The sequence below is a fragment of the Antennarius striatus genome, chromosome 16 (genome assembly GCF_040054535.1).
Source record: "Antennarius striatus isolate MH-2024 chromosome 16, ASM4005453v1, whole genome shotgun sequence".
In the NCBI taxonomy this organism is placed as follows: Eukaryota; Metazoa; Chordata; class Actinopteri; order Lophiiformes; family Antennariidae; genus Antennarius; species Antennarius striatus.
In genome coordinates this window covers 13,531,227-13,545,326 of record NC_090791.1, presented here as the reverse complement: position 1 = coordinate 13,545,326, position 14,100 = coordinate 13,531,227, and the positions used below count along the sequence as shown (strand labels likewise).

The 14,100-nt window shown below is 38.6% G+C and overlaps 1 protein-coding gene across 1 annotated transcript in view; it reads right to left on the bottom strand.

The window, feature by feature from the left end:
* LOC137610007 (ras-related protein Rab-26-like) overlaps window positions 1-14,100 on the bottom strand; it is a 37,551-nt gene that overhangs the window by 20,949 nt on the left and 2,502 nt on the right. The window contains exon 3 of the mRNA XM_068337398.1: window positions 70-111. Within this exon, the coding sequence (XP_068193499.1) occupies window positions 70-111 (42 nt within the window). The remainder of the gene's footprint in view (window positions 1-69; window positions 112-14,100) is intronic.

Sequence of the window (14,100 nt, the reverse complement as noted above, 5' to 3'; positions counted from 1 at the left end):
ATTTGATTGACAATTTTCTCTTGACGGCATCTCTTCTACTGCCATTCAACTATCAGGATAAAATCTTACCTGGAGCTTCACCTTGACTCCATCAATGTTCAGGACTTTATTCTGGGAATAAAAGCAAAAAATCAGAAGTGTCAGTGCTTCAATATAAACCTGACTTGTGTGAAGGCACGAGTTTGTTCTCAGACGCCTGTCTGTACAGTCTATCCCCACCTCTCTCCATCAATATTACACGTCACCACCTCACTTTGGACCCGTTTGATGAAGCCTCACTTCTTCCCTCTAGAGAAATAACCCACCGTGCCTTCCTCACCTCCCTCCATCTCTCCATCTGAGGGTCACATTCCTCTGATGTCCACTTCGATCTGCTCTGATCAACAGGGTGAAGCTCAGCCAAATGAATGTGCTAGTAATTCAGTCACAGGGCTAAGCAAGTCTCCACCAAACTGAATTCAGTTTGGTGGAGCAAGAATAAAAATATCCTTTTGCATTGGGTAAGGAAACCTGCTATGTACAAATTAATACATATTGGAAATGCTCGTATCCCATGTGGATTCACGACCTGACAACAAGCGACTCAGTCAGCTAAATCAATCTTTGGAGTGACCCTGCCTGTTGCCATCAGCCGCTCACCTTATTCATCAACATCACTCTTGCTGCAACTGTTGAAGGAGTGTTGCATCATATTGACACACTTTAAACAAATCTTCTTGAAAGAAAATCCTTTTTTTCCCCACAGAACATATGTTGGGAAATGTTTTTTTTTCCTGCAGCATTCTCATTTTCTGGATGCTGCTGAAAGACATAATCAGGATCTTTTAGAGAAAATGAATCATGGCGGAATGCATCACCTGCATCATCCTCAGCTGTTTGTGAGAGTCAGCATCGACCTTTTTAACTCAAGTAGAAACAGAGGACGTCCAGGCCTGACAAGATATGGCCTCTTCAGACACGTTCGGTTGATTCACCACCCTTCTAATCACAAAGGAGAAATCTCATACATATTCACGGCCCAGTCAGTCTGAGAGTTGGTTTGTAAGTGTGTTCTGATAAGAATCTCTCAACAGACTTTGTCTCTGTTGTCGTCGTCGCTAAAAACAACCCATAATGTGTTTGGAAGCTTCATAAATATTTAGTGTTCTAGAAAAAAAAAAGCCTCATGATAGCATTGTGGGTTGAGTTATGGTTAGTCAGGCTTTATTGCACTGATAATTATGCTGGATTTGTTTGGAGGAATGACTTGTAATCAGGCAGAATAGGACATAATAAGTAAAAGGGTACAAGAGCACTGGAAGTGTGTGGACTGAGTTGGTTAGGAAGCATTTGAGAGGCTTACATAGCCATATCCACTGCAGTGAGACAGGGAATTAAAGTTGTATATTTCACCCTGTCAATCATAACTCCCACAGCAACACACTTTGCTTTAAAAAGCTCCCAAATCTTCAACATCTTACAAGTCATCACAGCCTTCTTCTGTGTTTACCTGATATTTAGAGGAATGGCTGAGAAGCAGCTTCTCTGTCTGAGCTCCAGCAAACATCCTCCAAACACGTCTACTTATCTTCAAATCCAAACCGCTCTCCTTAACAGCCAGACGCTGGATGTTATCAGTTTAATTACCAATCCTCGGGTTATGGTATAATCAGTACAGGATGGTGTTTCACATGAATTCCAAATGTGCAGGGAGCGCTCAGAGTGACATTTAAGTGTGAGCTTCTGAAACCTGAACGGCTGAGGTGTGAGGAGGAAGTTAAATGTGACGGTACATTTTGTATGACACAAACTCACAGCATGGGAAAGAGGTAGAGAGATGTGTTTCTCAACATCTTCTCTATTTCCTCGCCATCACGTGACGGGGAGACAGATCTGAGCTCTGTAGTCGACTGACTCCTCATTGTCAGGTTTCCTCAGTCATGCTGACAGAGACTTTCTGCACAAGCTCCCACTATTGTACTGACAAATGCACTGGATCTCTTTATCCTCCATGCCCACAGGGAGACACTTATTTTAACAGCTGGTTCTGAAAGAAACATGGTGACAGTTTTGATGAGAGCTTTATGGATCAGCTCTTATATCACAGGTTTGTTCGTTTAAAACTGTTGGCAGATAAAATAACTACATTTTTTCATCTATATTGTGACTTAAATAACTGATAAATCATGAAATATCATTATGTCACTCTAAAAATCTTTTAAGTCATTGCTTTTCAAAGTGTATGAAGTAAAGCCAGGAGAACAATCAGAGGCAACAACAGAACAGCAACTTCATGCTATGTGTGGTATCTAATAACAGAGGCGCACATCTTGCAGTCTATGTGCGACATACTGATGACATTTATTTCAGACAAATTTAAATTCAAATCATCTGTCTCCATCAACTCTTACTTCCACACTGTCACTGAAATTTAAACCCAGGGATGGTCATAACTCGACATAAGGGCGGCAGTGGCTCAGCGGTAGAGCAGATGTCTCGTAGACGGATTGCCCCAGCCATCGGCGGATGAAATCCCCCTCCCGCCATGATGTCACCAGGAGTGTGAGCTGACGGTGGGAGGTGTCACCTCCCGGCCACTGCCGAGGCGCCCTTGAGCAAGGTGCCGTCCCCCCTACAAGCTGCTCAAAACTGGGGCGCGTTCCGAAGCCGCTGCCCGTCACTCTGCCTCCCTGGCATGTGTAGTTTAATGTGATTGTACTAACTGCATGCTTACAGGCCCCCTTGTGTGCTGTGTTCAGGGGGCCTGTATACTTGTCAACTAACCGAGTGACTTTGTAATTTCCCCTTGCGGGGATCAATAAAGCATACTTCTTCTTAAATGCACTTTAATTTGATGTCATGAAAGTGAATCATGAGAGACAGAAACACACCCTAAACTATTTTATTAAAGATATTTTAACTAGCTGTTACAATTATATAGCTTAAAACCTAGATTCCTGATGTGTATTGAATTGTTATATAACTGTCCTATGATAATATTATTATTATTATTCAAAATATCTTTACAGTTACACACTTGCACTGTAATTCAAGAGCTCCAACATTTCCTCTTGTATATTGATTAGCAGTTGAACATTCTGTGACAAATATGAAACACTCTGAATTTGGCCTCCTCTCATTTCCTTGATGAAGCTGAATGAGTTTTTTCAAACAACAGGACACAGATGCACTCAATTAAGATACACTGGGTAGTGTCCTGTAGCCAGAAATAGCTCAATAAATCATTTTAAACAGCACACATGGAACCCACAGACACCATGGGACATGTTCATTCATCATTGGGCTAAACTAGCTGATCCTTTCTTTTGTGTTAGTGATTTCAGCCAGTGTGTGTATGCACCTATAAGGACATAAATGAATGGAAATTGGTTAAATAAAAACGTTTACCGGTTTAGTATTTACGATTGGACACCTATAAAAGAGAGTTCCCATTCTTTGTGGCAGTTATTACACCACTAAAACTGAATGTTAAGATAATTCTTGCCTTATTGTAGGAATCCAAAGAGGTTATTTGGGGCTTATAATAAAGGTTTTGTGCTCATCAATCACAGCACTGACTGGAAGAGCAAGTCAGTTTCCCCAAAATATTCCTTACTGTCAGTGTAATAGCTGGAACTCTCGTGTTATTGACTTTCTCACTTGAGCAACCTGGTGAAGCTGAAAACAGAGATAAATGGAGAGAACAGCAGGCCTTGGGGCCATGTCACAAAGACAACTGCTCTGCTGCAAAAAAGAAAGCCTGCCTCATTAATGTCTGCAGGACCGTTACAGTGGTGAAACATGAGGACTCATGCAGAAACACAAAGTCTGATATTAAATGATTCAACATTTTATTTAGCTTGTAACATTCAGTGGACCCTAACCACACAGCATCAGTTAATATGCACATTGTGCATTACATTAATCGATGCATTTTATCATCTTTTTATCCATTTTCTTCCAGACAGAGTTCTACTCCTTAGATGTTCTCTATGATGCTTGGAGATTCATCCTCCTCTCATTTGTGGTGTTCCACAAGGGCCCACAATGGGCTGCTTTTTATATACAGTACATGCCACCCCTGGTGCAAATCCTGCACAAAACTAATATTGATTTTCATTGTTCTGTGGATGGTCTGCAACTGTACGCCTGATTAAAACCAGTTAATATTGATGCTGCCTGGATTTTAATTTGTGCTAAGAGAGGAGATGAAATCAAATCATTCAATGCTTTACGTCCTTGTTTACATGTGAACTTCAGAAACGATTTTTGTCTTGTTTTTAAACCCATGAATGACCAGCCTTATTCCCACAGTGTAGCTGCTTCGCTTGAAATGCTTTATAGTTCCAAAATTATGAATTTGTCACTTGGAATGTTTTAGACATTTGATATCTTTGGTAATCTCGGCACATTATTTAAGTTATTTTATTTTATTTTCTACTGTTGTTTTAATTTTGCATTTACAACTGATGATCTACAGTAGGTGTTAATGTACTAACCATTACGTGACCAGCTCTTTTGTTTCTCCAGGAAAGACAATAAAAAAATGTGCAATAAAGAAATAAACCTTTAACAAAGCGCAGCCTATAATGGATGAGATAATTAAATGCTGAATAAATAGTAAATCAATTCCTGAATCAGTTCCTAATTGTCTTATTCTTCTTTTACCATTTTTATGTCCATTTTCTGTCTTTACCATTTTTATGTCCACACATATGGGCAACTGACGTTGCTCGTATGTGTGGACCCCAACAAATCACTTCCCACCTCTTTCATGCCACGGTTAAATATTCATCTTGCTCCTCAGGGATCACGTCCAGATCCCAGTGACATTAGGACAGCAGGTGGCAAAGCTCATTTTCATTAATTACAAAACACCTCCTGAGGTAGAAGTGAAGCCCTACCCTATGCACACACATTTACACATGCAAAATAAAAATATCCCTCAAATGAAGACTCAATGTACAGTTTAGGGCCTGGTGGTTATATATAAGCACTACAAAAAACCTCAAACTATCATTTTGTTTAGTTTTTATCTTTTTTATCAATCATAAAAACTAAACTCACAAAAACAGTTGCTGACAATCCTCTTTAAATGGTGATCTGTAAAGGTCATATATACATACAAATACAAACACTGAATGTGTGTTGGGTGCCTCTGACTGAGCTACTTCACCGTAACTCAGCTCATATTTCAAATAGAAAGAAACATCACTGCCAATAGATGCAGATCAGGCTTGGCACTTTAATTGCACCCACTCAGAAAAAGGAGGCAGGCAGATAGGAGGGTGGAGAATGAAGAAATCAGTCATTCCTACACAAATTACAAAGAAAAGGACAAATGTATAGAAGCTGTAAACAAATAAAATAAAGACTAACGGTAGATGTATGAAGACGGCCGTGACCGTTAGTGATATACGCAGTGAAGAGGCTTTCTGAAAAGATGATGGAATCAACAAGTCACAGCTTGATTTCTATGATGGTCCATTATCATCCTCTCATATGCCAGAGCTGCTTTCTCCATGTTTGATGCCCTCTTTTAATCATTCTTTGTCAAAAGTGTGTTAATACATTTTTAAAAAATCCTAGAATGGTACCATTGGTTTTATTTTCTCAAATCTTTGCAGAAAAAGAAAGTAAGCATTTTTTTATAGGAATAAAGTTGTGTTTATATATGGTTTAAGTTAAATAGTCGGATTATTTATTTTAAAACAAGCAGTGCTTAATTCAGCCATTTAAATGTAAGAAATTTACAGTCACACATTCGGTCCTTCAGTGTCTCATTTCATATTGATGCACGCTCAGCCAAAAAGCCAATTTACAGAAGTTGCAAAATCGAATAAAACCTAAAAGTGGGAATTTTAAGAATATTGATGCTATATTTTAATTCAAAATATGTAAAAGACTTGGACCCAAGTTCATATTTTTACCTTGGAGTCAGGATCACAAAAATAATGCAGCCTCCACTATTCGCATGACTCACTCCCTCATCAAATGTTTGAATCTGATGACCTTGTGTTCCTCTGAACCACGAGATTCCAGCCATTTAACAGACATGTCAATATGACACTCAGCAACCCACAGGGTAGACTGAAAAATAAAAACAACCCCTCCCCATATGCAAAAAAAAGTTGTTTTTCTTCAGAAGAGAAAGATGCATAAATAGATCAGCCAGCCTGGGTCTCCCCTGGTTCATTACGGAGTTACACATCTGTTGAGCTTTGTTATCAGTGTGAGCTCATAAACTGCTGCTGCACGAGGCTGTGTGTGTGTGTGTGTGTGTTTGTGTGTGTGTGTGTCTTTGCTTCTATGTGTCATTGCCAGCTATGAAACGTGTCTGTGTATGTGTGGCTAAATACAACAGAACAGAAACCACTCCAGTGTCTTATTTCACATTTTCAGGGCTCTGCCTTCGACAATCTACTGTTGAAGAGATTTTTAATTTATAGGAGACTATTGAAGCCTTTATAGGGTGAACAGACATTTTCTTTGATCAGACTTATTCATTCATCTTCTTGAAGATGAATGAATATCTCTAGATGTCGGAAAATGTCTGTAGTAATAGACAGACAAACTACTCATGCACATTCACACCTACAGACAACTGGAGTGACCATTTCACCTCAGTTTTGGGTATTGGGAGGCAACTGGAGAACCCAGAGAAAACACACAACCTCCACATAAAAAAGAATCAAACCATAGACCAAACCATAGAAAATACAACCTTTGTGATTGAACATTGAGGCGGGATGATTACCTCAATATTATAGGGGTCAAAGGTCAAGAGAGTAAACAGTTTTACAGCTTTAAATTCAGGTGTCTTGATAACAGACATCAACAGTGTTGGAACAATGAGCCTCCTTGATATTAAAGAATCACTTCCTCCCAAATTTTCTACTAGAAATGGATTTACAGTATGCTGTGTTTTTTAAACAATACACATAAATGATCTATTATTACTTGATTCTATTATTATTAATTGATTGTTATTATTGAAAAGGTAATTACTGCACCCTTTACAACAAACAAGGTGCACTTTGGCAAATATTAACTTGTGTGAGTTAATGACTTAACTGAACCCCTTAATTATGGTGTTTCACAAACAAACACACTTTTAATATTTTATAGAGAAAATAATTAGCTAATAATGGAAAAACAAAAATATTATACAGTACTTGGTATCTATGCCTTTGGTTGACGCGTAGTGTTTCATTTACATGGAGAGTGATGAGGATTCAAGGTCATTTCAAGGTGTCATTAGACGAGGAAGTCGAGGCATCTTTTCTCAACGCTTCCACTTTGTTGAAAAAGATTCACAGCTAAATTAACATTTCAAGTAAATGAGTCCAACAGAACCAGCCTGCTGCCTCCTTCCATCTATTCTCACTACCATTAACCTGTGAAGGTTTACAAGTAAAGCGCACACAACGACTTTCAGAACCTCCATATATTTCCTAATTCATTGGTGAATTTTCCAACATAGTTTAAATTTCTTCGGTTATATTAAAATATTAACAGCTGGTCCTTCTCATTTCAATCCTGCCTTAATTGTGAAAAAAATGAGAATTTATAATTTAGATATTATTTCCATCGTGCAGATTCTGTGTGTTGCCCTTTCTTTAGCTCACTGGTAGTTTTTGTAAGAACGCTAAAAAAATCTAAACCAAAAGCAGAATGACAACAAATGTGACACTGAGCTGCTAATACCATATTGCTGTCTCCATGTTATCATACATGTGGTTTTACTGCCTCACATGCACCTAAAGATTTACAGCCCTGATGTTCAGGCACCCAACCACTCATCCACTCACCATATAGATATGGGTTTGTCCTCTACCCTTGCAGTCTACTTGTCAAAGCATCTCAGGGCAAGAAACTGAATCCCTGATGAGCTTCTTGTACATCAACCTCGGTCTCCATTGTATGACTGTCTGTGTGAATGCTGACATGTGCTGTAACATGCTTTGAGTAAGTGATGAGACTGGGAAGTCACCATATAGGAAAAGTCTGTTTACAGCAGCTACTCTAAGAGCTTTAATGTAGATTCACATGTGATGCTGTTGGATTAGTGAGATATAAAAAATGCTGAATCTCTGGGAGTTTAAACATTTCATTTTGCTTTTTTTTTTCTTCAATTATTTTTTCCCCACACTTATTATGCAGTATGAATGCTAGCATGATAACCAAGACAGTCTCGGTGTGACAGAAGGAATATTCACCAGATGAAAGCCAATATTTCCTAACTGGCAAGCTGACTGGAAATTGTATGGTATAGTTGAAAGTTCTAATGGTCGTGCTACTTTTAAAGCTAATGCTAATCAGTCTAAGAGTTGTTGAGGTATTGTTTGTCTCTGATTTTATTCAGTCCCTCATTATTCAGTGGCAAACTCTCTCGTGCCTTGTGGCTGAAGCATGCAGAGATGTCTTCCTTCATGCAGCTCTGAAAATGTAAATCACTGAGATCTACTGTACATGAAGGGTTTGATGAATTGTCATGCCAGGTGCGATCCTTGTCTCCTAAATCTGTCAGGCACACTTTCTGAACCACTACTGTGATGTTTCATTATCTAAGGCCGGTAGAGCTCGCAGTGTGTTAACTGTTCACCTCCAGCATAGAGCTGTTCGTCCATAGGGGACCAATTATGTGTGAATAACTCACTGGGAGCTTTCAAATGTTGTGGTAGACATCATATGCCAATATGAGTTGAGTTATTGCACGTTTTGTTCATACATCTGGCAGGAGCAAGAGAGAAGTTGTTGCTGTGGTTAAGGGTGGCCGTGCATCTCAATCAGAGAGGATGTCACATAAATTCACACATCCAATCCATCGCTGGGTGTGCAGAATGACACAAAAGCTCAAAAGAAAAGACAATAATAAATAGATTGCATTACAGACGAACAATAAAAAGACTGGATAACAGACAAATAGTCAAAACAAAAGTCTACAGTTGCCAAGATATTAGACAGGCACTGATGATGGTGCTTAAAAAAATTGAAAGGTTCATTACAATTATGGTATTTTATTCATTCTCAAGGACAAAACCAACCTTCTGAACAATTAATTCAACAGTTCACTGGTCAGCAGAACTTTATTGTTACTCATCTGTCCGTTTAAAAAAACAAAAAGCAGTCCTGAGCAGCAGGCAGACATCTTCAGAAGCTAAAAATCAGATGGACAATCCTCACCAGCACAATTCAAGGTCTTCCTTAAACAAGCTTTATGTTTAGAGAAACAGAAGTGGAACTGTAGTTTCATAAAGGGTTTCTCACTCGGGGCGCCGCAGATACAACCGACAGATGTGAGAAGCTCACTTGTCTCTAAGCAGAGGTGAGAAGTGGTGCTTGTCTTCCCACCACAGCTTTAAGTCAACCGGGGGATTGAGGGATTACATGCCTCCAGTGCCAAGAGGTGAGGTTGAGTGCAAATAGGATAAAAGGAAAGAAATAATGTCTTCCTGCCACATGAGAAAGTAGATTAAGTCTATTTGGATTTCCGATTAGATTCAGTCTTCAGTCAATGCTTTTGGCCCCTCAACCAAATTATTTCCTTCCACTCATATTTTTGAATCTCGAGGACATAAAGTTTTGTTTCAAGTTTTTAGAATCTTTTGGCCCCAGAAAGAAAGCAAGAATCTGAAGTTGACATTTGGGCATCACGTTCTACAAAATAAACACTTTTGTTGGAATGTCATCCAGCACCCACGCAATATTTGATTATTTGTATGTTGCTCATTCTGTGAAATTGTTGATTGTGAAATTAACATTCACCCAGGCCAGGTAAAACTCTAGTGGTCTGGACCACGTGAGGTCGATGTGGTTAGCTTCAGGGGTCAGTAATGGAGGCGCCTTGAAACATGCAATACATTCTATAAGTGGACTGAAGAAGCAGATCAGAAACATGGTATTGAAATTAAATGATCAAGTTCAAAAAAGCTAGTTTGTAACAACTCTCCTCTTTCTGCATGTTGGACCAAACATGGTTAAATTATAACTCCTATAATTATCTTTTAAGACCCTGTTTCTTCTATTTCCATCTGCAGTCGCGTCTCATTTCTCTTTGCATCACTTTGCTGAGGAGGATCAGAGTGATTGTTACTTGCGATGATTTAAGTCTGCCTCATGGCTGTGTTTTCTCCTCCACTCTCGCTCTATGCTGCTCATCTTGAGCATTTAAAATAGCCTCTTTCACTAATTAAACTGAAATGAATCAAATTAAAAACTAAATGTGGTAAAGAGAATGTCAAATTGAGAATTGTTAGGTGTAAAGGGCTTTGTGTTCCTTTGTTATGCTGTACAACTAATGAACTGATGAACTGACAACTTGTCCGGGGTGTACCCTGTCTCAAACCCACAGTCCACTGTGATCGGCTCCAGCCCCACGGTGACCCGACACATGACAAGTGACTACAAAGAATGACTGCATGTATTTATTATTTCCTATATTAGGAGGTTTTTCTTCTTCTGTGTTTATTCCTGATTATTTATTACCTGCCTCTTGTATGATTGTCTGTTGTTCCTGCATCTTTGTACATCCTCTAGCTCGGTGTTTATAATCTGAGTATTCCCCCTATGAATAGTCAGCTCGTCTGTGTTTCCTTGCTGCGTCAGTTCATCAGATTTGCCTGTGTTTTCTTCACTGCTTTTCCTCCGTCGGATCTCCTGGATGACTCATGTGTCCTCTGTGTGCGTCCCTTAACCCCCCAGAGTCTATTGCTGTATCCCAAATCGTATTTTTTTTGTTTTGGTACACTTGAGCAGTGTATCAAAGAGTATACTTACTTGCATAATTGTGTAGCTTTGTTTCAAATCAGACACTGTCATCGTGTAATAACTGGAAATGATGGTGGAAAATTTGGCTCACTTCACTTTCACTGTATATTTCACTGTACTTTCACTTATTAAGTCAAACTGGCCAGGGTGAGTGTGGACACATGTAAGTAAGCATGTCTGGAATGCTATTTAGTCTTGGTTACCTTTTGATTGCTATAATAAATTGTAACTGGCTTCCTCTTTGTTTTAGATTTAGCACAATTTAGGATTGTGAGTTAATTACATGCCTGTCTCTCAGAAATCTGCTTCTGAGCTTTAAAGTGCACTTTACAAAAGAAGCAGAAATTTTGATTTTGACGTAATTTGCTTAAATATATGGGTTCTGCAATAAAGACACTAAAGATAGGAATAATTGTGTCCAGGACCACAGACACTCCCACTACTGTCCAATTCAATTTGTGCCATAGTGAATGGAACACAACCAATATCATAGCAGAGGGTCATAAAATGGCAAATAATTGTTCAAAAGTGCCTTAAATGTAAAAATAACAAAAACTTCATGGGCCAGACAGAGAATTGCAAATTTTCTGTGAATTCTGTAAAACTTCAAAAGATATATCATCACACCAGGTCGTCTGTGTAGGTTCTCACTTATCCAGGTAATGGTTATCCAAAGCTGTTTAAGTCAATCCATTGGACGTTAAGAAAGTTCTTGAAGACGTTTCGTCTCTCATCCAATAGACTTCTTCAGTTCTGAAGGTGGCTGATCATGTCCCAGCTTATTAACCCTGTGGGGTGTGGTCAGTGCTATTCACACACACTGAATAGCAGGTGGTTGACTGAGTTCCAAAGTCAAGATCGGGAAGGTAGAACATTCTAGTTTTGTGTTTCAAACTTTCAATATCAGACTGGAGTGTGAAGTGACAGATGTCCCTTTCTCTCAGACAGCAAGGAGCTAAATATCACTTGAGAGGCAGTCGTCATTTACACCAGCCTCATGTCTCTGACACGTCTAAGCTCATCATTAAAGAAAAAGGGTAGAAGCCAAAAATCATGAGGTCTCTGCTTCTCATTATCAAGAACGATGATAAACTCTGACATTCAGGCAATCCCAACGACAAACCCAGTTAGCAACAGCATTTTAATGACAACTCAAAGCCCAGACCTGCTGCATTATATAGTAGTTTGCTGTTTGTGTTCAGTTTAATATAATTTACAGCAAAGTATGCACTTATTTGTGACTGAACAGTTTCTAAAAAAACAAAAATTCTTTATTGCTGGGAAACTGACCTTAACTCAGTAAAAGGTTTAGTTCTGATAAGGTGCTATATTCAAGAGAAAAACGCAGACGTTATTTATTAGTAAATGATAATAGATAAACTACAAGCAGTCCCACAGAGATCTATCTATAGTCATAAAATCACACCAAAGTTATTCTGGATTTTCATAAATGTGTAACATTGGCAATAAATAATCAATTTTTTCTCCATTACTGTTGAGCACTAATGATCAGAATTAGAAACTGTTTGAATAACATGTTATGAGCTACAAGAGATCAATATAGACATGTTTCTTTTTATCACCCTTAACGATCCTTTTAAATGGAGATTTTACTGTCTAATGCAATTTGAGTTACATTCTCCTCTCTGATTCCCTGTGTTTTAATCCTAACAAGGCTCCGCCATCCTGAGAACATACTGAGGCTTAAGAAGGAGATGAAACTACAATAAACAAGGGTGTGGAGAAAACAGAGCATGTCGCTGCTTCTTTGAAGTGGGAAGTGGATCAAATCCCCATACAAAGCAAATTGCCTCGTCTTCTTCTTGTCTTGTCTGTCTTTTCCTAAAAATAACGACTCCCTGTCTCTCTGTGTGCATCCTCCATGGGAAGACAAACACTAAGGACCTTCATGTTTTCCTTTTCAACAAAGTCTTGTTCTCAACTTCTCAAACTCACTCACCCTTGTGTAATCACATAAAGCGAAACTTAACATGTATTTATTCAAAAACAGGGTATCAGGCATGCTAAAACAGATAATAACAGTATATCAAATCGGCAATTTTTGCATTATTTACTTCTGAAATAAGATATGACACCAACTATCCTTATGGGATGGGAGATCGAGCAGAACAGGATGATAAATAATAACGATTTATGTGACACAGCTCTATGCAACACTGTTAACAGAAGTCAAAATGACAAAAGAGCAGACTAGTAATTAAATAGTATCCAGCATTAGTAGTAAACTCAAAATGCAGAGAGAGAGAGAGCTGATGAAGACCACTGCTTTGTTCTGACAGACCTGAATGTTTACGGACACTAGAGCTTTATAATTGATGCCATAGAAGTAAATGAGTCAACTCCTCATCCTCCCACAAAATCATCCAACCCACACACATGGTTACAATAGCTAGACACATATTCACAGAAAAAAAACACACTCAGGAGAGTATGCCTCCCAAGAGTATGAAGGATGTCATATTGCAATTCCACTTAACGTAATGATGTTAACTTTCAGATAAATTAATTTACGTTGTTAGGGGGTGGAAAACAGAGATAAAGTCACATGAAGAGTTTCCACTGAGTACATAAGGTCTGGTGGTTGCTTTTAAGCACTAACTATGAGTGAGGAGGGAGGCTGAGCAGGACCGGCTCACTCAGCAACTCGTCTCAGCTTGGGTTTATTTACATTTTTACTTAAATACTCAAAGTTGTAATTAATTTAAACTCTGGCATTCATAAATGCCAAAAGTAGTTTCAATTAGCATGAAGTGTAGTTAAAGGGTCTAGTTAAAATCAAGTTAAATCAAGTCTACATGTCAAGATTTAGTCATAATTTGTGTGAAATTATGCTGCACCTGTGAAAAAAAATTGTGAAGAACTTTTTGCGGCTTTGTAGACAATTTGTAATCTCTGCTTGAGGCTAGCTTAACACACATCCATATCAGTGCGTTGTGAACAAAGGAGTATAGTGATATAGCAAACTATTGCTTCACTTCTCGGGGAGATTGTGCAACATGAGTAATAGATAACAACAAGGAGGATGAGCAGCTTGTGTCGAAAAGGCAGTATCTTTAATGCAAAGGTGTGTCTTAATAATGCACATAAAGACATGTGTATGCTACTGGCAAGGAATTTCAAATTGGAGAAAGACACCTAAGATTATAATTGAAAAGATCCTGAGGTTATTATTTGATCAGATTGTCCTGCACTTATTTAACCTGTTGACTAAAGGTGAATTTAAAAAAAACCAAAAAAACTTTATGCAAGTAAAATGTGCATGTGGTGATTGTGGAACAGGAGGGCGTGCCTAATGGAGTGGGTCATCATGTGTTCCTGTCTCCTAGACCT